At 32.9% G+C, this 22,218-nt stretch overlaps 1 protein-coding gene across 12 annotated transcripts in view; it reads right to left on the minus strand.

Moving 5' to 3' along the window:
* The window catches only part of PICALM (phosphatidylinositol binding clathrin assembly protein), a 91,353-nt gene that overhangs the window by 41,118 nt on the left and 28,017 nt on the right, over positions 1–22,218 (minus strand). For all 12 annotated transcript variants that reach the window (XM_004683267.2, XM_012725545.1, XM_012725546.1 and 9 more), the window contains exons 2-9: positions 16,426–16,568; positions 13,068–13,143; positions 9,419–9,521; positions 9,062–9,155; positions 5,029–5,140; positions 3,736–3,842; positions 2,420–2,461; positions 939–1,024 (exon numbers count right to left, since the gene is read on the minus strand). In XM_004683267.2, the coding sequence (XP_004683324.1) occupies positions 939–1,024; positions 2,420–2,461; positions 3,736–3,842; positions 5,029–5,140; positions 9,062–9,155; positions 9,419–9,521; positions 13,068–13,143; positions 16,426–16,568 (763 nt within the window). The remainder of the gene's footprint in view (positions 1–938; positions 1,025–2,419; positions 2,462–3,735; positions 3,843–5,028; positions 5,141–9,061; positions 9,156–9,418; positions 9,522–13,067; positions 13,144–16,425; positions 16,569–22,218) is intronic.

Here is a 22,218-nt window from a genome sequence, read left to right on the forward strand (position 1 = left end):
CAGGGCAGGCGGGGATAGAACTCATGCGGAAGTAGCTTTAGATTCTCAGTGCTGTGCTTTAACCCGCTGCGCCACCAGGGAGGGCCCAAATTGCAAGAAATTTTATGCTATAAAATATGAGGTAAACTAGTATGTCTGAATTATTTGGCTATATTTTTTCACTATATCCTAAATAACTACTGAGCATTGTAATTTTTACTTCTAAAATCTACTAGAAAATTCAAACAACAAAATTGGAATAAAAAACCATTTCCTTTACAAATAAAATTTTATTGTTAAATAAATTCTAAAGCTACAATAAAAAGTCTAAAATACAGAAAAGTTCATATATATATGTATGTTCATACTATAAGAAGGAAATCTTCATAAGAAAATGTAAAAAAATCATTCAAATCACTACTTAAAATCACATTACAAGGTTGATATGTGATGGGTATTATTTTCCATTTGCTGTACTAACTGATCTTTGTCACAGAAATCAGCTCAAAGTCTAATAGATTTATTAAAATCTAGCATGTCCAATCATCAACCCCATTAGCTAACATTAGTGAAAAATGATGAAATTTAATCCTAGGCTTGAGTGCCAGAATTACTACTACACACTACAGAGAGCTATTAAGAATGTTAATCAAAGTTGTACTTATAATACATAACTTTAATTCAACAGTACATTATTATCTTTAAGAAAAATATTGATACTGTGAACACAATTCCAAACAATGACATTTACTGAAGATTAGGAACTATTTCAAAAATTTACATGTATTAACCCATTTTAATATTTGACGGCACATCTACGACACTATTATTACTAAACCCATTTTAGAAGTGACTAAGTCAAGATAAAGAGAACTGAAATAACTTAGAACCTCAATCCAAACTTATTTATTCTCTTAGAAAAATAGCTTATGCTCTTTGCCCAATGAAGAATACTGTACCTGCTTGCAGCTGTAGAATCTTTTATTTTCTTCCCTTCCAAGGAAGCCAAATGTTGTTCCAAAGCATCAAGGAGACTGCTAGGGGCCTGAAATTGTAAATAGTAAGTCTTTCAGTGTAATTAGGCCACTAGTCTAAACAAATCCAATATGATATAACATCAGAGTAGCAGAAATAAATAGTTCATGAGGTATATTCCTCATGAACCAATTTACAATGACCTTATTTAAGAACAATATGATTTTTATTACATAATTATCACCTAGTAAGGGATATTGAGAAATGTGAACTTAACATAGTATATTCACATGTCCTCAATGAAACAAGCCAACTTATGTTACAATGTAATGTTATTTAAGAAAATATGTTCCAAAAAATTAACTATGAAAAATATAAACACTGAGATTCTGTAAAAAAGACAGTAAAAGGATCCTAAAAACATTTTGCTTAACTTATTTTAGAATCTACCCTAAAAGTTGACAGTTATTGTCAAATATGTACCAGTACTTAATAAACACTTGCTGAGTAACTGAAAATGTCCAATGTTTTTGATTAGTTAATGATAAATAAAACAAGACTAGCACCAAAGAAGAACCAATTTAAATCACAAGATACATCTACCTTGAAAAAGGATCAAATGTCTTTCATAAAGTTAACTATACATATACCTCAGGTACCTTCATTCTGAAAACTCAGTTTAAAAAAAGCACATAATACAACCAAAGGAAAAGCACAGGTATAAAGTTTCTCTCCTAGAATTTTTTTTTGATTATATAAACTGATAAATAGCTAACTGAGAGCTTAATGTTCTTAGCTAACATGACTGAGAGCTTAATGTTCTGAGAGCTTTTTAGATATTAACTCATTTAACTTGTTCCCCCTACCACACCCTGCTACTAAAATGGATAAATACCCATTTTAGAAATGATCAAACTAAAGTATAGCGAGTTACTTCTCCAAATTGCAGGACTAGTTACAGATACAGGAAGGACTTAGATTAAAAACAAACAACAACAACAAAAAAACCCTGCTCTCTTAAATCAACATCATGGTTTGAGGCTTATACCTATTTAAAACTCCTGAGTCAAAAAGTCAAAATAAAAGGCTAAAGGGAGGAAAAATAAATCCTGCATATATAAATCTATGTACCAATATTATAAGTGAAAAATTTGAAAATATGTTCTGTAAGTGCAGTCCTTAAAATTTTTTTCCTGTTTTAGACAAAGATGATAGATGATGGGGAAGAGATGAAAGGAATTAAACAAAAGGAAAGGTTTAGTAGTACCTAGCTTCACAAATATAAGTGAGTAGATCAGTTTATGTGGTCTTAATATTAAAACTGTTAGCAATACACCAAAAATGTTAACATCTGTCAAGAAAAAATACACTAATTTCTTAACAGCAAAACTATGTATCATTTACCTTGTAGCCTCCTCACCTAGAAATACATAGCAATGAATTGATAGTGTAACAATATTCTTACCTGCGAAAGATCTGGTATGTCACCTCTGTCAATTCCAACTTGCTGTAAAAAGAAGGAACACTGCATTTAATAAATAAAATTAAAATAAAGATGCTTTATAAATAAAGCTTAGAAAACATTCATGGCTGGTACTATGAACAATATTTCTGAGAAGATTCTCTAAAAGTTTAAAATTCACAGGGATATTTATTTAATCTCACAAGACATTGTTCAAACATTTTTAAGGGCTTAAATGTTCTTTTATGGCTCTAAAAATTTTAAGAGGAAAGGTGAAGCTGGAAATAAACAATTCTCCACAACTTTTGAGAACTTATGTAAGCTATCACCACTATCTGCAGAATCCATCACTTCTGTGTCAAAAGATAAAATTACTGTGGTAAGAATGAGAAAAGATGACCACGAAAAAGTTCCCTTGGGCACAAAATGTTAAGGAACAACCCTCATAATGAATGTCTTTCTCCATAAAATAAGCAATCACCACAGATAATACTTTTTAAAATCTACTGTTCTTGAATAGGTTATACAAAAGTCAAGTGGTATCTAAACAGGATATAACTGTCTCCACAAAGTAATATTAAGACACTTCGTCGTTATTGTTCAGGTCTAGTCAATTTCCAGCAAAAAAGATAAAAACTGTTGTTATCTATTCTATAACACAAATTTAAAAACTTTTCCCTCCCAGTGGCTGTGCTTTCATTTTCTAATCACTCTTCTTTTTTTTCACAACTTAAGACCAGCATCAGTACAAAACTTAAGATCTTAGTGAATAAACTTGTCAACAGTTAATAACTGATACATATGTCTTCAAAAACATTTGACAAATGTACTTGTACCTTTACTCCAAGAACTAAAGTTGCATAATGAAATTACAAGACAGGTTCATGTAATAGTATTTTAGAGCAGGGAACCAGTATCTCAGAACATATGAGCAGATAGATGATCTATTATCATGGAGGAAAACAGGGCTTAAAACTTAGACCAGTAATTATAGCTAGTAAATGTAAGGTATAAATCAACAAATTAGAAGTTAACTTAAAGGATTTACTGGCATCACAGAATAAATACTACCTTTTTGCTTGTAGCATGTGACTGACCCTAAAGAAACAGAGAAAACCAATGACTTCTCCTTGAAAGATACTTTAAATCCAAAGTAAATTTACTATCAGTAAATTTAAGATACGGTTAATAACAAAAAGCTATTTTCTTTGATGTCATCATTCTACTCTATCCTATTCCATCTTTCACAGAATATCATAGTGGTACTAGAGCCTAAAATCACCAACTTGCTTGCTACATACTACTGAAAGACAGTTTACCTCTGCAACTTTGAGAAACTCTGAGATTCTTGTCATCCTAGTCAGGAACTTCTTATAGATGTCAAGGCCTTCTTTGCACTGGTTCTTTTTCATATCAAAATATTTTTCTATTAAAAGTAGATGTAAAATACTTTTATTCACTATTAAAATATAACACCCAAAAAGGAAAAAGATTAATAATTCCAGAGAGGTCATACAATTATCTCAAAGAAACTCATCTTACAGAAAAAAGTCAGTATCAAATTAGTTTAGATATTTAAAGTAAATTAGAGGTGTTATTAAAAATAGAAGAAAAAAAACCAGTTGATTTTAATCATATATTTCTTCCTTCACAATTACCTCAATATATACTTGCAATATCAACACATATTGTACCTTTGCAAGAAAAGTACAGTATATATTGTACCTATTAGTACAAAGCAATAATGTCTACTTCCACATACTCTGGGTATAGTAATAAAAATGGCACTTTTGTCATATCCAAATGTCACTTGAAAAGTTTACTGAAGGTTAATATATAAACAGCAGCAATGAGCCTACTTGGCACTAATCTCAGTGGAAGACTATGCTTCCCCAAAGCTCTGTAGAAAAGAAATCTCTTCATTTTTCACTTGTAAAAAAAAGATAACCCCCAATTTAATTTCCCTATCTCCATGGACTAATAAAAGTATTTCTGTATAAGTCTGTGTTAATGTAGCCTACAGAAAATCAAACTTAATTCTTAAAATAAAAAAGTGGGTAAGGGAGAACAAAAGTATTGGAGTAAAACAAGTCTGATACTTAACACTAGAATGCCCTTTACAAAGAGTTACCTATCTACTTCATTCAAATCCCACTGAAAAATATTAGCATTTCTAGGAAAAAGTAATTATATTTCATGTGTATGGTAAAATTAATCACATTCCTTATGTATAAGTGAATATAAAATAGAATACTACACATGCTTTTTTGCATGCTTAAAAATGCATAAAGCACTTTAAGTAACTATCACTATAAAAATTAGGCACAACAGAAAACACCAACTTATAAAGTTTATTTAGAGTGATTTGTGAGAAAATAAGGTTTCTCTGGGACAGAAAAATTAAATAAATTTGATAGAAAAAAAGCTGTATCTTGAAAATATACAGCTCATTCTATTTTTATATATAATCAGATAAAAAATTCTTTTCTCAAATTATTTCTCAGTGAATGTATCTTCCTAAATTTTCAGGCAATTTTAAGTAAAACATCAACTATTCTTTATCCATAAGTCAAAAGGTAAGAAATAAAAGATTAAGCTAAAGCAATATTTACCCAACAGGTTAATAATTCCTTCATTGTATGCTGCGAACAGTCTAATAGCATCTTTGAACAGGAGCATGAAGGCAGCATTTATTACCCCATTTGTAAGTTCATTGCTATTAACCTGGGGGGAAAATTTTCAGAGAAAAGATTAGCTAGTCTTATGTTTCAAGTATCAATTACTTCCATCAAATTAAAATGCAGTGAATTAAAATAATTAGGATGCATTTGGGAAAAAGATATTTCCTGTATCAGTTAGAGTTAATATAAAAACCAGAGTTCAGATTCACAATAAAGTCAAAGGCAAACAATTACCTGAAACATTTAAGGCAAACAAGTACCTTAAACATTCAATTTAGTTCGCAAATGAGAAATATGAACAAATACATCTATTCTAACTCAATATTCCTAGGCTATCTGAAATTAGTAAGTAAGTTCATTCCAACTTCAAATATTCCTATCTAATTGCAAAATAAAGCCAATTCCTAGGTAGGAATTCACTTTGAATCATGAAATTCACTAAATATGCTGAAACCAAAAAGTATTTTTTTAATGGTTACTACAATCAGCTTATTAACTATACATATGACACATTGGTTTTTCTTTTTCTCAAAACAAATCTTCATCAACTTACATGATGTTTTAAAACATCATCAAATCAAAATGCACTTAGTAAACCTAATCTATTTAATATCATAACCTAGTCTAAGCTACTTTAAATCTGCTAAGAACACTTACAGTAGCTACAGTTCAGCAAACTAATTTCACGGGCATTTTGTAGACTTGCGATGGGAAAGCAACAAAACACAATATTTAAAAACACTGGCAACAACAACAAAAAAAACTACCAAAAAGTATCAGTTGTTTATCCTGCTAATGGGGTGAGGGGCTAATAAGCAGCTAAGACTTACTGCCACTGCCAGCATCACAAAAGAATAGTACCAACGTGGGTCAGGAAAAGATCAAAATTCAATGTACAGAATTACTGAAAACATAACCCATAACACCATTAAAAGCCAAAAAAAATAAGTTGAACTACTGAAACATAGGGACTGTATTACAAACAAACCCACATTTAAAATAGTTATGAATATTATTTCCACGTGATATAGTTACTGAATTAAGTGACACACTGATTGAAGATAGCCTAGAGTACAGAAGTACCTAAGATAGAAATAACCATTATTTGCTGTTGTTATTATGTGGTTAAAAAAACAAACAAACAAACAAAAAAACAGTATCTGTTTGTCAAGAATACTGTAGCGATTTTTAGTTTTATCTCAAGCAATGAGTCACAAAAAAAATCAACCAACTTAAGTTCATTTGTAGGAAATATGAAAATCTAATATATAAATATTAGCCTATTGGCAGTTATAGAAAAACATAAACACAAAGGTAAACAGTAAGCAACAAACTGGCATATATTTGCAGAAGATCTAACAAGGCTAATTTCTATTACATTGAATCCAATAACAATACAAATAAGATGGTTCACAAAATAAAAGTACATAGCTAAAAACATGTGAAAAGAGGTTCTATTTTCATTCATCAGGTAAATTAAAATGTAATCAAATTAGATCATTTTGAAGCACTAAAACAATAGGTTATCAAAATCAACCATTATTCAGTATTATTCAGGCTGATTAAGGTGAAGAAAAGCAGGTACTTATTGACAAGTGACTGATTCCATCTTTTTGCAGCATACATCACCAATATAAAAATATGTGTTTGTATCCTCTTACCCACCCAATTCTTTCCCTAAGAATTAAACCTACAGGCCCTCCCTGGTGGTGCAGTGGGTTAAAGCACAGCACAAAGAAGCTGAAACCACTTCCACATGAGTTTGATTCCCGCCTGCCCCGGAGGTGACCACATGGCGTGGCAGACCTCTCCTAACCCGCCTGCTGCTCCCCTTAGCAGTGTACTTCATTGATCTGCCTGTTCTGCTCCCCACTCTGTCTCTGGTGAAGCCTTTCACTGCCCCTGAGCCTCTGGCGTGTACCCCAGTTCTGTATGCACAAATAAATAAATCTTTAAAAAAAAAAAAAAAGAATTAAGCCTACAGAGATAGGCTTATGGCTTATAATTATGTAGCTCTAATGCAGAGATAGACATAATCTAATACACACACACACACACAATATGGAGATTTATTCTACTTCTGTTTTCTCCATTTACTCAGTTAATAAACCCAGTAATACGCTAAAAAAGAAAAGTCTAAATATCAATTGGAGGATCAGGTTAACTGCAGATGAAGTATAATACAGACATTGAAAAAAAGTACATTATTTTATAAAGCATTTTACAAAATATTGAGTTCAAGAAATTATCAGGGTTGGACTCCTAAAAAAAATAAAACTTAGTAACTACATCAACTCCTTTTATCATTTAGGCTAGAAGTCAGCAAACTCTTTTTAAAAGGCTAATAATGTTAGTAGCTTAGATTGTAGGCCACAGTCTCTGTCACAACTACTCAATTCTGTTACATCATAAAAGCAGCCACACACAATATATAAAAGCAATGAGCTTGGCTGTGTTATAATTCTATTGTGAATACTGAATGTTTCATTCTATTTTCATCTGTTAATTTTTTTATTGTCAAACAACTATTTTAAAATTTAAACTCATTTTTGTCTCACACAACATATAAAAAAAGCAAGTAATAGTTTAATAATCTAGGCTATGAAGTATTTACAGGAACCATTTACTATATGCTTATGGAATACTATGTGCCATACAAAAGTGACAAATGAGGACAGCAGAGAAAAAGAAGACCTGGTCCCTACCCAAGATGCTTAAATGCTACCAAATTTAGCATGTAATTCTCATAGTTCCATTCACAAGCTTTCTCTCACAATCTTTAAAATGTCTTCAGACAAAAGTGCCCCAAAGACAAAAAACTTGGCAAAGTTAACACCTAACATATTACAAACGACAGCTGGTTCAAGTAATAGACATTAAAAAAATTCCTGGGAATTTTTGGGCAGTAACTACAAACAGGTTATTACAAGTATATCTGAACTTAACTTTTTTTTTTTTGAAGGTTTATTTATTCATACAGATTTGGGGTACAGGCCAGAGGTTCAGGAGCAGTGAGAGGATTCACCCAAGACACAGTGGGGAGCAGAACAGGCAGATTGACCAAGTACACTGCTGAGGGGAGCAGTGGGTGAGGCAGGAGAGGTCTACAGTACCATGGGGATCACTTCCGGGGCCAAGGATTGAACTCACACTGAAGCAGCTGGGCCTGGCTTGCAATGCTGTGTTTTAACTTGCTGCGCCACTAGGGAGGGCCTATTTCTTAGTAACTGTACTTTTGAGTTTTACAAAGCAGGTAAAGTGAAATATTAAGTTGGCTACTAAAAAAGAAAATCTTTATATACCTCATTTTATTGCAATTCACTTTCATGCACTTTGCAGATAGATATATTTTTTTTTTACAAGATCCCCTACCAGCAAAAACAGTATGACTCATTCAAGGTTCAGATGGTTAGCATTTCTTAACAGTAAAGTATTTTAAAATTGAGTTCTATTTTATTTTTTTAAACATAATACCATCTTATACTTACTAGATTACGCTAGTGTAAACAAAGCTTTTATATGCTCTGAGAAACAAAAAAGGTATCTCAATTCATTTAACTGGGCTAGCTGCTTTATTATAGTCTGGAACCAAATCTGCAATTATCTTTAGGTTATGGTTGTAAATTTTTTAAATCTAAAGTTCATTATCAAAATAAAGCAGATTTTCAGATCAATACCTTTACTTTTTCATCCCTTTAGCATTTCATGAATTTGTTTAGCTGTATACCATCTAATTCTAGTGCTAAAGAAGTTCCACCAAAGAAATTGTTGTTACTCTTAACACAACTATAAAAAAGAAAATAAAATTGATCTGGGACAACCATCATAGCATTTTTTAGTCAAATATTACATTAATATGAAAAAATTATAACCTATGCAAACTTTTGAGAATATAAAATCTGGCCAATTATAATAACAACTTTTAAAATCTTAAATCATTAAAGCATCTGTGTTGCCAGCTTACATTAAAATCAAGGAGAGCATCCATTTGATTTTGAATAATTGGTACAGTTTTAAGTAGTTTTTCTGTGTTCATCGTTCTCATAACTCCATCAGCTCTGTGGGGAAAAAAAAAAAGAAGTGAGTTGGTTATTAAATCTACAATTCAAATTCCCATTTAATTTTTCTAATAAACAGAGAACAAACTATTACAAAATGTCAGATACTTTTAAGTCATTACTGACCCGGAAACTTTAAGTAGAAATCATATAGATGTCCTTCTTCGAAGAAAAATGTAGTTCATCTTTTAAAACAACCTGACGACCCATAATTCAAAATCTGAAAAATTATTATGGCTTACATTTTGAAATACTCAACTTACCCTCTTTTCACTTTTGTGAAATCAAATGCAACTTGTCTGTATGAAACTGCTTTTTCATTTAGGTATCTACTATACCGCCTAATAAACGTAGACATGTCATACCCTGTAAAAAAAAGAAAGACTTCATAAATGATATAAAGTTCCAATTTGCTCAGAAAATCAACTAAATGTCAACCAATGGCCATAATGCCTTGATAGCCCAACTGAATATAGTGATGCAAACTAAGTGCATCATGAGATACAAACAGTATCTCATTAAATTCTCTAATAACTTCATACTTTTATGTTAGATATCTCATATGTGGCTTTGAAAAACTTTTCCCCTTAATAATTCACTAAAACAATCATTCTGTTTACGTCTATTCAACTTTCCTATCTTTCATTTATCAGGACATGAAAAACATGTTCTTTTATGCTATTTGATAACCTGCCTCATGTTTAAAATTTAACATCCAGTGGAACTATACAGGTGCACTACTCAAATCACTAAGCAATTTTGTAATGTTTATAATTATGAAATACTTAGTTGCATTTATTTATAACCATAATTATGTGTGCCCTATCAAAAGTATAAAAAAAATTACTACATATAGCAAACATGGAGATGTAAGGGAGTAAGCTAAGCTTATAAAATAACCAAGAAGGAGAAGAATAAATACTAGAAGGGGTCACTCGTATGTGAAATACAGAGAAACCAAACAAAGGGCCAGAAAAAAGACAAAACTTTAAAACCAAACTTTAAAAGCTGGCCTTAAATCTGAGGCACAATGGAGAATGGTAGTGGAGTATGGATGCTTTTGTGGTACGAGTATATTATAGTAGTTACAACTGAAGAAGTAAATCCTATACTGCAAAAAACTAACTAAGATGTAAAACAGTACCTCCATTTAAAAAAAAATCAAAATTGCATAGTCCACTGAAAAAACTGGCCCTGTACAAATTTACATTGTAAAAAAGTTATGTGAATACTTTCCATAAAATTTTCTGAAGGATTATCTAAAGATTTTATTTCATCACAATCATGAAATTTGCAGACCTCAGAAGACAGAATTCAATATATGGTACTTTTAAAAAAAAATGTAATTTAGATATCGCCTGGTTAAGGAAATCTCCAGTTTTTATTTCTCACTGAAAAGTTGATCCTATTTTATGGCTCATCTTCACCGAACAAATTTGATTTAACCTGGTGTTCTCTGCTACATTAAAAAGACAGTACCTATACAAAAACAAACAAAAAAAAGTAACTAGATTTAACACCACAACCAATCAATTTTGTTCAGCAAATATTTCTTAAGTGCCTACTAAGTACCACTGGAAAAAATCAGTGAACAAACCAGGAAATAAAATACTGCCTATGGTAGCTACTAGAGTATTGTTATAGGTATTAGAAGCTCATATTACTCTGATTTTTTGTTACCTTTTATTTACTCTGTTTCATTTTCTCTTTCTTTTTTTGAATTTTTTAAAAATTTATTTATACATACAAGAGCTGGGGTGTAGGCCAGAGGTAGGAGGTGGGGGTGAGAGGATTTACCAGATATAGAGTGGGGAGCAGAACAGGCAGATTGACTGAATACACTGCTGACTGGAGCAGCAGGTAAGACAAAAGAGGTCTGCCGTGCTGTTTGTTCCCTGGCCAGGGATCCAACTAGAGCTGCAGTGGCTGTTGGTAGCTTTGTAGTGCTGAGACTTAAGCTCCTGAGCCATGAGGGAGGCCCCTAGTTCATCCTCTCTGCTGTAAGAAATAACCCTCATCCTTCAAAGTGGAAACATCCCCTGAATTCTGCCTATATTATGTGACTCCAAGAACAGCTTGTAGCTATTACATGTACACAATGTCTACTCAACTCACTAAGCTGGAAATCTATTTATAGATATATGAACCCAGGAAAACAATAGTATGTATTTAATAAAATATACCAAGACTCTATTCAATAAAATACATCAGCAATCAAAATACTTTTCAAATCACCACTGAATTATTGCTTTTAATGAATGTTTCAGTCTTTATAATTTCTTTAAACTATAAACTCTAAATATATATATATATATCCTAAACACTATTTCCTACATAAGCCTTAGAATCTTATCCCCTGACATGCTGAATTTCCATCAGAAGAAAATGGAAAATCAGTAGCTAAGAAGACACCAACAGCCCACTTGGACATATGCAATCTCTGCTCTAAAGTACCAGTTTGCATATTGTTTTCATGGCTATAACTAAAAAGATGAACATACAGTTTTCTTCATGTTACCAAAAACAGAACAATTCCAGTTATAGCTGTTGTACAACTGGCTACTATTTCAGATTTTATTTGAAGAGGGGTTCCACTGTTTACTTTTTCCCCTTAACTTATAGCATAAATCTCTTGTTAAAGTAAAATCATTTGACACTTGGTCCTCTGCATAAGGTTACTTACTTGCCTTCCAGAATCTCTTGAAAGGTAGGGTATGTAATTCATTCCAATTACTACATCCATCTGCCAAAACTAAAGTGAAGAACCCCTAACCCAAACACATTTAGTCACTAATTTCAATTCTATACCCACAAAAACCACAATTCAGGTATTAACTCTTTAACAGATAATCAGAATGACTTCAATGTCTTTAACACTATTCACTCTAATCAAATTATGATGCTTTATAACATACTCTGTCTCCCCAACTCCTCCAACTCCCAAAATTTTGGTGGTTTCTCACAGCATTATAAAACCCAAACTCTTATTAAAATATTCTATGCCTGATTTAGGCCTTGAACATCACCTTGAGGGCTATTTGCAACTAATATTCTCCAAAATATTATTCATATATTTTATTCAATATCATTTTCTCTATAAACCAGATATCCCATGTTCTTTCTCATCTGTGTACCTCTACTTAAGCCAATTCATGCCTTCATTTTTCAAAGTTTAGCACAAAATATCACCTTCCCTAAAGATACTTCTCAAACTGAGCCTTACGGTGACTATTCTCAAGTCTTTTGGTATGTCTTTTATGAGGTTTGTCTGTATGTCTAAAACTGACATTCTCTTTTGCTAATAATCTGGCTCTGAAACTAAATACAGCAGTACAAAAGCATGGAAGGTTTACAACCAGATTATAGCAATCTCAAGTTACTGAATTAAAACAAATTAACAGGTATGAGTATCAATAAGGCAATGCATCTAAGTAATACACTATAATTACCTTTGAAAGTAGAAGCATAGCATTCTCTGTTAGACAGGCACTATTCTAGGCACGTGACATATAATGATTACATTAAACCTCATGACAACCAAAAAGAATAGGTGTGATCAGTATTCCTGATTTTATAGATACAGAGAGGGAAAATAACCTGCTTAAATTCACATAGCTGGAAAGTAACAGAGAAGAAGTCAAATCTAGATAGTTCAGATCAAGAAATGGTACATGCAAATCATTACCTTAAACTGCTCTCAAAGAGTTCTGGGTATCAATCTAATCTAATCTGGGCATCATTTCTAGTGAAGTCAATCTAAACATTGAGACAGTTTTGATTTCTTAAAGCCTTCACTAAAATGTGGAAGTTAATGCACATTCCACTAACACATGCATAAAAGAAAAGAGTTCAGCTCTGCAATAATTGCCATTTAAGGGTCACTTCTGATTTTCTCTAATGAGTTGTCTTTACCTTGCAATCCACTTTTATCCAAAAAATTGCTTAAGTTAAACAACGTGTTTCTTGAAGCCAAATACTGGATAAAACGCTGGGGAAAAAAAACACACACACACAAATAAAAGTTAAATCAAACCACTGCCATCTAACAAACTCAAATTGAAAACTTAGGGGTATAAGGTGTGGCTAACACATCCTATTAAACTTATCTAGTTTCAATTTTTTATACCCCTGTCTTCTAATTACCAATATTACAGATATAATACATCTTATTTAATATTATATAGGAACTTATCAAAGCCTAATGCTCATAACAATGACATTAAAATCAAAATAAAAGGAACTGGGTACTTTAAACCAGTAATTTTTATATTACTGCAGAATGCTGGAGGGCCAAGCTAATCATACTTAGGAAGCATCTTTAAACAGCTATTAACTGATGCAAATTTTTATGAGTTTTTAAAAAAGTAAAAAAGTTATAATCATACCAGAATAATATTGCAGATATCGTTGTACTCACTAGCCATATTTAACACATTACCATATTCACTTTAGATCTTACAGACTCAAACATTATAGGCTTATACCTTCAACCCCATGACCCTTTTTCCTTCCTTTAGAAATAATCAATTTGCTGAAATAGCATGTATCACTTCCACACCCATTTCAATACTTTTACTACATATGTATTAGCATCTATAAAGTATGCACAATTTTGTTTCTATTTTAAATTTACAAAAATGTTTACTCTTTCCAGTAACTTTTAAACATTTCCCCAAGAATTGTCCACTTACTATATGAAGATCTAGTTCATTCATTTCAAAAGATAGTACAGCATTTCAATTAACTATTGTTATTATGTATATGGATATTTGAGTTCTGCCAACATCACTATTATTGTTTCACTGACATCTCTGTACCCGGTCTCCATGTGCAAGCAACTTCTCAGGATATAACACAGGAAGACACTGTTCCTTCAGTATATATAAGTAGTTCTCAAAATACTATCAACATGCTCTTCAAACTGCCTACCATAAAACACTTTTAACATCCTTTTACATACAAGCTCTTAGGTTAAAGAAACTCCTTTCAAATTTCTTCTTCTTCGGAGCTGTGTGTGTGTGTGTGCACGCACGCGCACACGTGTGTGCGGGGAGAGTTACCATCAATTAGGATTTTACTCCATTTCATTATTTATCCTAAAACAATTTCATTTCATAAAGATGTTGACATGCTAAGACAATATTTTAAGCTCTGATTTTCTTAGAAATTGTCAAATCTATGCACTGTAAAATGTTTAGGAGTATCCCTGGCCTCCACAGACTACTTAGGTTCCACTGCATTCTCTTCAGTTGTAACATAAGTTCCTTACAGGGAAAGTTAATTTCTTTCCTCAGTTATTAGAAAATTTGAGAATCTATGGCCTTCCCATGACAATAGAGTGAAATCTTACGCATGCTCTCTCACAGATTAGTTAACTTGCCAATGTGAAAACCTGAGCGTTGTACAAACTAGCACAAAAAATGAGCTAGAGCATCAGATTATTCCTAGTTGCTTAAGGAAAACTAAGCATGAGTTTACCTAAAAATGATGTTAAAATGCTATGTTCTTCCTTTTGTCATTCAACTGCAAGGGTTAACATTTAACTTTCTATTTCTTTGCCTTTATTAAAGTTTTGCTTCTTTAAAAAGAAAAACGATGAAAAAATCAATGCCAGTTAAGAAGGCAAACTAAAAGGTAACCTGGTATTAGCTCATTCATGAACTTTTCTTTTTAAGTAAGAAACCACATTAAAGGCCCTCCCTGGTGGCACAGCGGGTTAAAGCACAGCACTAAGAAGCTTAAGCCACTTCCACATGAGTTCGATTCCTGCATGCCCCGGAGGTGACCACATGGCGTGGCAGACCTCTCCTGTCTCGCCCGCTGCTCCCCTCAGCAGTGTACTTCATTGATCTGCCTGTTCTGCTCCCTGCTCTGTCTCTGGTGAATTTTCTCACCTTCTGCATCTCTGGCCTGTACCCCAGTTCTGTATGAATAAATAAATAAATCTTAAAAAAAAAAAAAAAAGAAACCACATTAAAAATAAAAGATGAAAACTACATTAACATGAAATTATGATCAAAAATAAAATACTGTTAATGAAAGTAGAAATTATCAAAATGCTTAATTACATTGATACTATAGCCAAACACCTATTTCCTCTGTATATTCGATAGAAGGAATTAAAAAAACAATTTTTAAAGGTTAAGAGTAATATATGTACTAAAAATGACAGTATCTATTGACTTAGTGCTATTCCAGATAACTCTTCTGGAAATAAATTAAAAACTTTAAAAACTATAAACAAAATCAATCAACATCCTGCTGCAAATAAACTATGGATATATGTTCAACTGTACAGTCATTAAGAGAAAAACAAAGAATATGGAGAAAAGGTATGATATAAAAAAGTTAAACATAACATTTTATCTAAATTATGATTATAACCATAAAACATACTTTTGGATAAGGACTAGAAGTGAACACCATAATGTACAGTCAGGTCTGCTGTGGTTATTATAGCTTGGCTAAATTCTTGCTTTAATTCTGTTCCACTGTTATCTGTCAAATAAGAATCTCATGACTGAAAAGCCCAAATACTAAAGAAAGTAGTGGATGACATGCTCAAGTCTAATACTAATGACTAAAGTTACTTTCCATTAATATGTGGGATACTTTTTCTAAAAAACACATACAGAGTAAAAACATGTATTTATAAATACAAGTTTTCAAATAATTATACTTGGTTGAGAAAAGTACTAAAAATTCAATTGCTAGATATTACCATGTAAAGTAAGATGAATTTGTCCAAACTTTAAACTGCAAAAATTTAAGCATCTTATTTATTGTTGATCTTTTGGGCAACAGATATTTCAAACACAACTTTCTGTTAATAAAAGCATTCTTCAATCAGTCTCTTCCAGCAAAATCCCATTATTCCTCAATATTACAGCTTGAACTACACAAAGTGCTTCTACAATTAATTAATTATATGAAATCATACAAAATCTAATTGGACTATATTAATAAAAAGCACAAGGATACAGGCTACATACAAGGCCTACAGAGATCAGTGCTGGTGACAGAGACCACCTCTAGGAATGAATCTTTGCTTCCTGATTCCATTACTGAAGAACTGTGTGCTTTGACCTTCTTCTGTCATCTTTCCTCAACTTGTAGGGCCCACATTATTATTTGTTACCTTGGCAACTAGCACTTTTTAATCTATCCTTCAGTTAGTTTGCTGAAGCCATCCCTGAAATTTCAGTATGAACAGTAAGCTGAACAATCAATCAACACTCCATTATACATGTTAGCTAGAAATTCTGCTTACCTCATTTCCATACACCATCAAATGATGAGTAGTAATGAGAGATTTGAAGACCACCACCCAACTACTGTTGGTAGTTCTTTCAAATAAACTGTCTGCCAACTGTGGGATGTTCACATTCATCTCATTTGTGCACTGAATTAAATCTGTAATGAAAAAAATTAATTTATTCTCTGATTTTAATTAATTGTTATGCCAATACTTGCATACTAACAAGTAGAAGATCTAACATGTAAGAATGACAAATATTTTGAGTAAGTTGTTAAAAATCTCAGAACAATTACGATCACTATAATCAACCTGAGGAGTAAACAAGATATTGATTAGAATCACATAAATGATCAATAATCAGAAAATAAACACCCTCAAGGAGTAACTCAACCTTATGCATTTTATCTTAAAAGGAATTATTTCAAGGCCTAAGGAAACTTTCAATTCTCCTGCTACTGGTAGGTCTTTATACTACTACTATTCAACCCTACCTTAGAAAAAAGCTCAGAAATCAGATAACCAAAGCATGAACAAGTTGAAGGTCACTATTTTTACTAATATCCTTCCTAGAATGCAACCTTCACAATCACAGGCAGATTAAGAGAGCTGACATGCACTCTGTAAGTGGGTAGGATTTGTAACTCAGTACCCTTTCCCTGCTCCCCTCAGTTCTACTTGTTAGGTCATATAACTAGTTCTAACACTGACCAAACCAAACAAAACCAAACAAAACAAAACTGAAAATGAACTGAAAGTTCTTATTACATAAATTTCCAATTAAAAAATATCTAGGAACTAAAAGCAACATTACTGTAAAAGAGTTAAAAACAATGTAAGATTCTGTATTTCATACTAGAAAGCATTACAATAAAGTAATCAAATACATCCAATCATTTCAACGCCAAAAATGAAAAGGTCAACAGACTTCAATTTCCCTCCAATGTGCTGAAGAGATATTTTAACAAATTCAGTGAAGAAAATATAAAGCATGCTCCAATTTAGAAAACAGAAAAACTCTGAAATGAGCCGTTTTACCTTTAAAGTATATGCAAAAAGTATATGCATAAGTATCTGTTATAACAATTAAGAGGGAAAAGTTATTTATGACTCATTGTCAATTTTTCCAGTTTAATCTTCAGTGCAGACTCATTAAATATGAATTCAATGGATGTAATTTGACCTCAATTGCAAGAAACATCAATATAACTATGGCGATTTATTTGCTTACTCTTTCAAAACTCATATACAGTGTTGTAACCAATGTTATCACATCAAAATATTACTCTAAAGGCCCAATTATACAAAGTAATATTTGATAAGCAAATGCATCCTAGACAGTCAAGAATGACTTTGTAAAGGATAATGACACAAGGACTTCACAATTCAGACTACCTGCAACAAAAATTAAATAGATTGTTTAATTTGGCATGCAAGGTTTTAGTTTCTGAAAGTAAAAAACAGAATTTGATCTGTCTTTTCTGAATCTTCTTAAATATTACGTTATATCTCTCCTACAGCACTGAAAATATTGTACTTTTCTTATTCCCAAAGCTAAGCTTTCTCTTCCTCTCAAAGGAGTCTACTGAGGGCATGACCCTGTGTTCCTCATTTTAATCTTCTAGAACTTGAAGCACAATGGTCCAGTCTTAAACTTAATTAAGTTTAATTCCTTGCTTTTTTTTCCATATAAAGATCATTTTACTTTCCAGAAACGTTCCTGGCTAGTTAATTCAATTATTAAATAGCTACTTCCTCATGATGATGCTAATAGTCACATTACCCCTCAGTATTTTTAGTTTTCAGAATTTACCTGTCATAAAATTTGTCACCATATTGCACAAAGATGTTCCCATGTCTTTGTGTTTACATACACAGTCCATTGCTAACTGAGTCTCCTACACCTCCAGCAATTTCACTTTCTCTCCATTCAAAGCAAGCATCCAGCCCTTATTTATTTCTTAGCAATGAGGCATCACCTTCTCCTGAGAGTGTTTGCAAATCGGGGAGGAGATTATTATACTTTTCTAGCAATGTTAGCAGCATGCAACCTCAAATTTGAGAAAGCCTAACAGTCTTGTAATACAAAGCACACCATAATTTAAAACTGCTCCAAGCAAAATTGACTAGAAACAGTGAACTGACTGGCCTCTCTACATCTGAGATAACTGATCTGGGGGTCTCGTCCACCCATCCAAACATTTCCTAAGCTGACCAAAGAAAGATTCACAACACAGACTGTTTAAGTTAATGAGTTCCTACTATTTAAGGGATGGCATATATATCATCTTTGTCATTATGTCCTTGAATCTTAGCTTCCAACATAGAATCACATTTTGGTTTTCTAATATGCCTTGCTATCTTCCCATTCAAACCTTTCCACTCTTGTTCATTCTTCAAAACAAATAAAAATTTTCCTATCCATTAAGTTTGTCCCTGCAAACATTTTTTGTTAGAAACTCTATATACAGGCATACATGCCTTGTTTCATTACACTTAGCTTTGTGGTGCTTTGCAGATCATACTTTTTTTTTTTTTAAGAAGTTGATGTTATGACAACTCTGTATTCCAAGCATCATAATTATTTTATTTTATGGTAATCTGTGGTCAGTGATCTTTGCTGTTACTATTTTAACTGTCACCTATGTAATCAGTAAATTTATGTGTTCTGACAACTCTTTATCAGTTCATAATCCTATGATGACCTCTAATTATTCACTGGTACATCCCTCAAGTTCAATGAAAACAAGATATTAAAGATTTAATGAGGAAAGCGAAAAAAGTTAGGCCTCTTGCATATAAAAGTTAGCCAAGTTGTGAATGCAAAGTAAAAGTTATTGAAGGAAACTAAATGCTGTTCCACTGAACACACAAATAATAAGAAAAACAGCCTGACTGCTGATACAGAACATGGTTTTAGTGGTCTAGCTAGAATATCAAACCAACCACAATATTCCCTTAAACCAAATCCCAGAGCAAGGCCCAAATTCTATGAAGGCTAAGAGATAAGGAGGCTGCATCATTAATGTTTGAAGCTATTGATAGAAGTTAGTTCATGAGGTTTAAGAAGCTGTTTCTGTAACATAAAAGTACAAGGTAAAGCAGCAAGAGATAATTTAAGGGCTGCAGCAAGTTGTCCAGATGAAATTAAAATCATTGGGGGAACTATACTAACAAAAGATTTTCCATGTAAAGGAAAAAAAAAAAAAAACAAACAGCCTTCTAATAATAGAAGATGCTTTCATCACTAGAGTGTAGTTAATCAGTACTTGGCTTCAAAGCTTCAAAAGATAAGTTTCACTAGTTAAAAGCTAAAATACCAAGTGATTTTAAGTTGAAGCCATTTACCAACTCAAAATCCTAGGATCCTTAAGAATCATGGTACATCTACTCTTCCTACGCTTTATAAAAGGAGCAAAGCATGCATGACAACACATGTATACAACAAGGTTTACTGGAAAACCTCAGACCGTTGAGATCTGCTCAGAAAAAAAAAAAGATTTCTTTCAAAATTTTATAGCTGCACATTGACAATGCACCTGGTTACCCAACAGTTTTGATGAAGATGTCCAAAGAGAATCATGCCGCTTTCATTACTGCTAAAAGCCATCAATTCTGCTGCTTCCCTTCCCCTGGCCCCAAGCATAATTTAAACTTTCTTGGCTTACTGCTGAATAAACATAGTTCATAAGGCTATAGCTGCCCAAGAAAAGATGGGAATGTGGTCAAGTGAATTAAAAACCTTCTGCAAAGTATTTATCACTTAGATGTCATTAAGAACATATATTAACAGGTGTTCCCAAATATGAACAGAAGCTTGGAGGAAGTTGATTTCAATTCTTATCTATGACTTGGAGAGGTTCAAGATTTCATAAAGGAAGTAACTGCAAAGATTTCATAAAGGAAGTAAGAGACCCAGAATTTTAAGTGCAACCTGAGCCTTCCTGGTGGCACAAGGAGTTAAAACATAGCACTATATAAAGCTATCCACAGCCACCTCAGCGCGAGCACAAGTCCAATGCCTGGCCAGGGAGATGACCCACATGGCACAGCAGACCTCTCCTGTCTTGCCAGCTGTTTCCCTCAGCAGCATATGATGCTCTATCTGCCTTTTCTGCTACCTCTGTCTCTGGTGAATCCTCTCAGCCCTGCACCTATGGCCTACACCCCAGTTCTTGTATGCATAAATAAATAAATCTTAAATAAGTGCAATCTAAACATTTAACTGAATAGTTGCAATCTATGAGAATTTGCTTCCTATGAGTGAGCAAATAAAGCAGTTTCTTAGCATTACTAAGCATCTATTCCTGGTGAAGATGCTGTGAGCATCACTGAAATAACAACAAAAAATTTTAAATATTACATAAACTCAGTTGCTAGAACAGCAGCAATATTCTGAGAGGACTATCTCCAATTTTGAAAGTTTTATTAGAGTGGCTAAAATACTCTGAATCAGCATTACATGCTAGAGGTATCTTTCTTGAGTGAACTGATTAAGCAAACTTCATTATTGTCCTGTTTTAGTAAATTACCACACTCATTCCAAATTATTAGTAGCAATTAACATAGAGGCAAGACACACTATCAGCAAAGATTACAACTCACTGAAGGTTCAGATGATGGTCAATACTTCTTAACAGACAGTATTTTTGAATTAAGATCTGTACTTTTTTTTTAAGATACAATGCTACTGCACATTTAACAGGCTACAATATAGTAATGGTGACATAGTTTTTATACCCACTGGAAAACCCTCAAAGTGTTTGACTCACTTTGTTGTATTAGTTTTATTGCAGTGGTCTGGAGCCAAACCTACAATCTCAGATGTATGCTTTCCCTCTTTATCATGGCAGCTAAGTAAACTGCTAGGTTTTGTCAACTAAAGCTTGATCTTAAAGGAAGTTACAGAATTCAGTTTCAACAACTCTACCTTATCAAAATATAGATATTCTAGCTACACTACATTCTTTTTACAAAAATCTTTGTAATGCCTCTTACCAGCCAAATTGGGACCTTTGGTACTAAGCACTGGCAGTTCTCATCTCCCAGTTATTTACACTTCTTGCTCCCTCACTTGATTCCTACAGATTCCAGAGATCTTTGCTCAAATGTTACCAGATATACTTCTCTAAACAGTTATACAAAATAACAATGCTTTCCAATGCAACTCTACCTTCAAACCCTCACTCCTTACTCTTCTGTATTTCTTTCAAAAGTACTTATTATCACCTAATTCATATATATTTTTCTTTTTAAAAAAAAACTTATTTATTTGTGCATACAGAACTGGGGTACAGGTCAGAGGTGCAGGGGCAGTGAGAAGATTCACCAGAGACAGAGTGGGGAGCAGAACAGGCAGATCGACAAAGTACACTGCGGAGGGGAGCAGTGGGCGAGACAGGAGGTCTGCTGCACCATGTGGGTCACCTCTGGGGCTGGGGATACAACTCTCACTGAAGCTGCTGTGGCTGGCTTTGCAGTGTTAGGTCCTAACCCGCTGCACCAACAGGGAGGGACCCAAATTCATATACATTTATTTAATGCCTTTCTTTACCAATTAAAATACAAGTCCCAGTGAGGAAAACAAAAAAAAAAAAAAAAAGGCCTGAGCCTATATTACATATGAAAACATTTCAAGGCTCAAGGTAAGGAGAATCTAACAAATAAAGGACTTTATTGTAATACTCATGAAAAATATGATATGCTTCAGAAATGACTACTTACTATAGACTAACTCCAGAAGCTAAACTAACATTGCACATATAACAGAGAAAGTGAAATAGAATGCTAGTTTATAAATTCAAACTA

Source organism: Condylura cristata, unplaced genomic scaffold (genome assembly GCF_000260355.1).
Source record: "Condylura cristata isolate star-nosed mole 26May11 unplaced genomic scaffold, ConCri1.0 scaffold00015, whole genome shotgun sequence".
NCBI classification, from domain to species: Eukaryota; Metazoa; Chordata; class Mammalia; order Eulipotyphla; family Talpidae; genus Condylura; species Condylura cristata.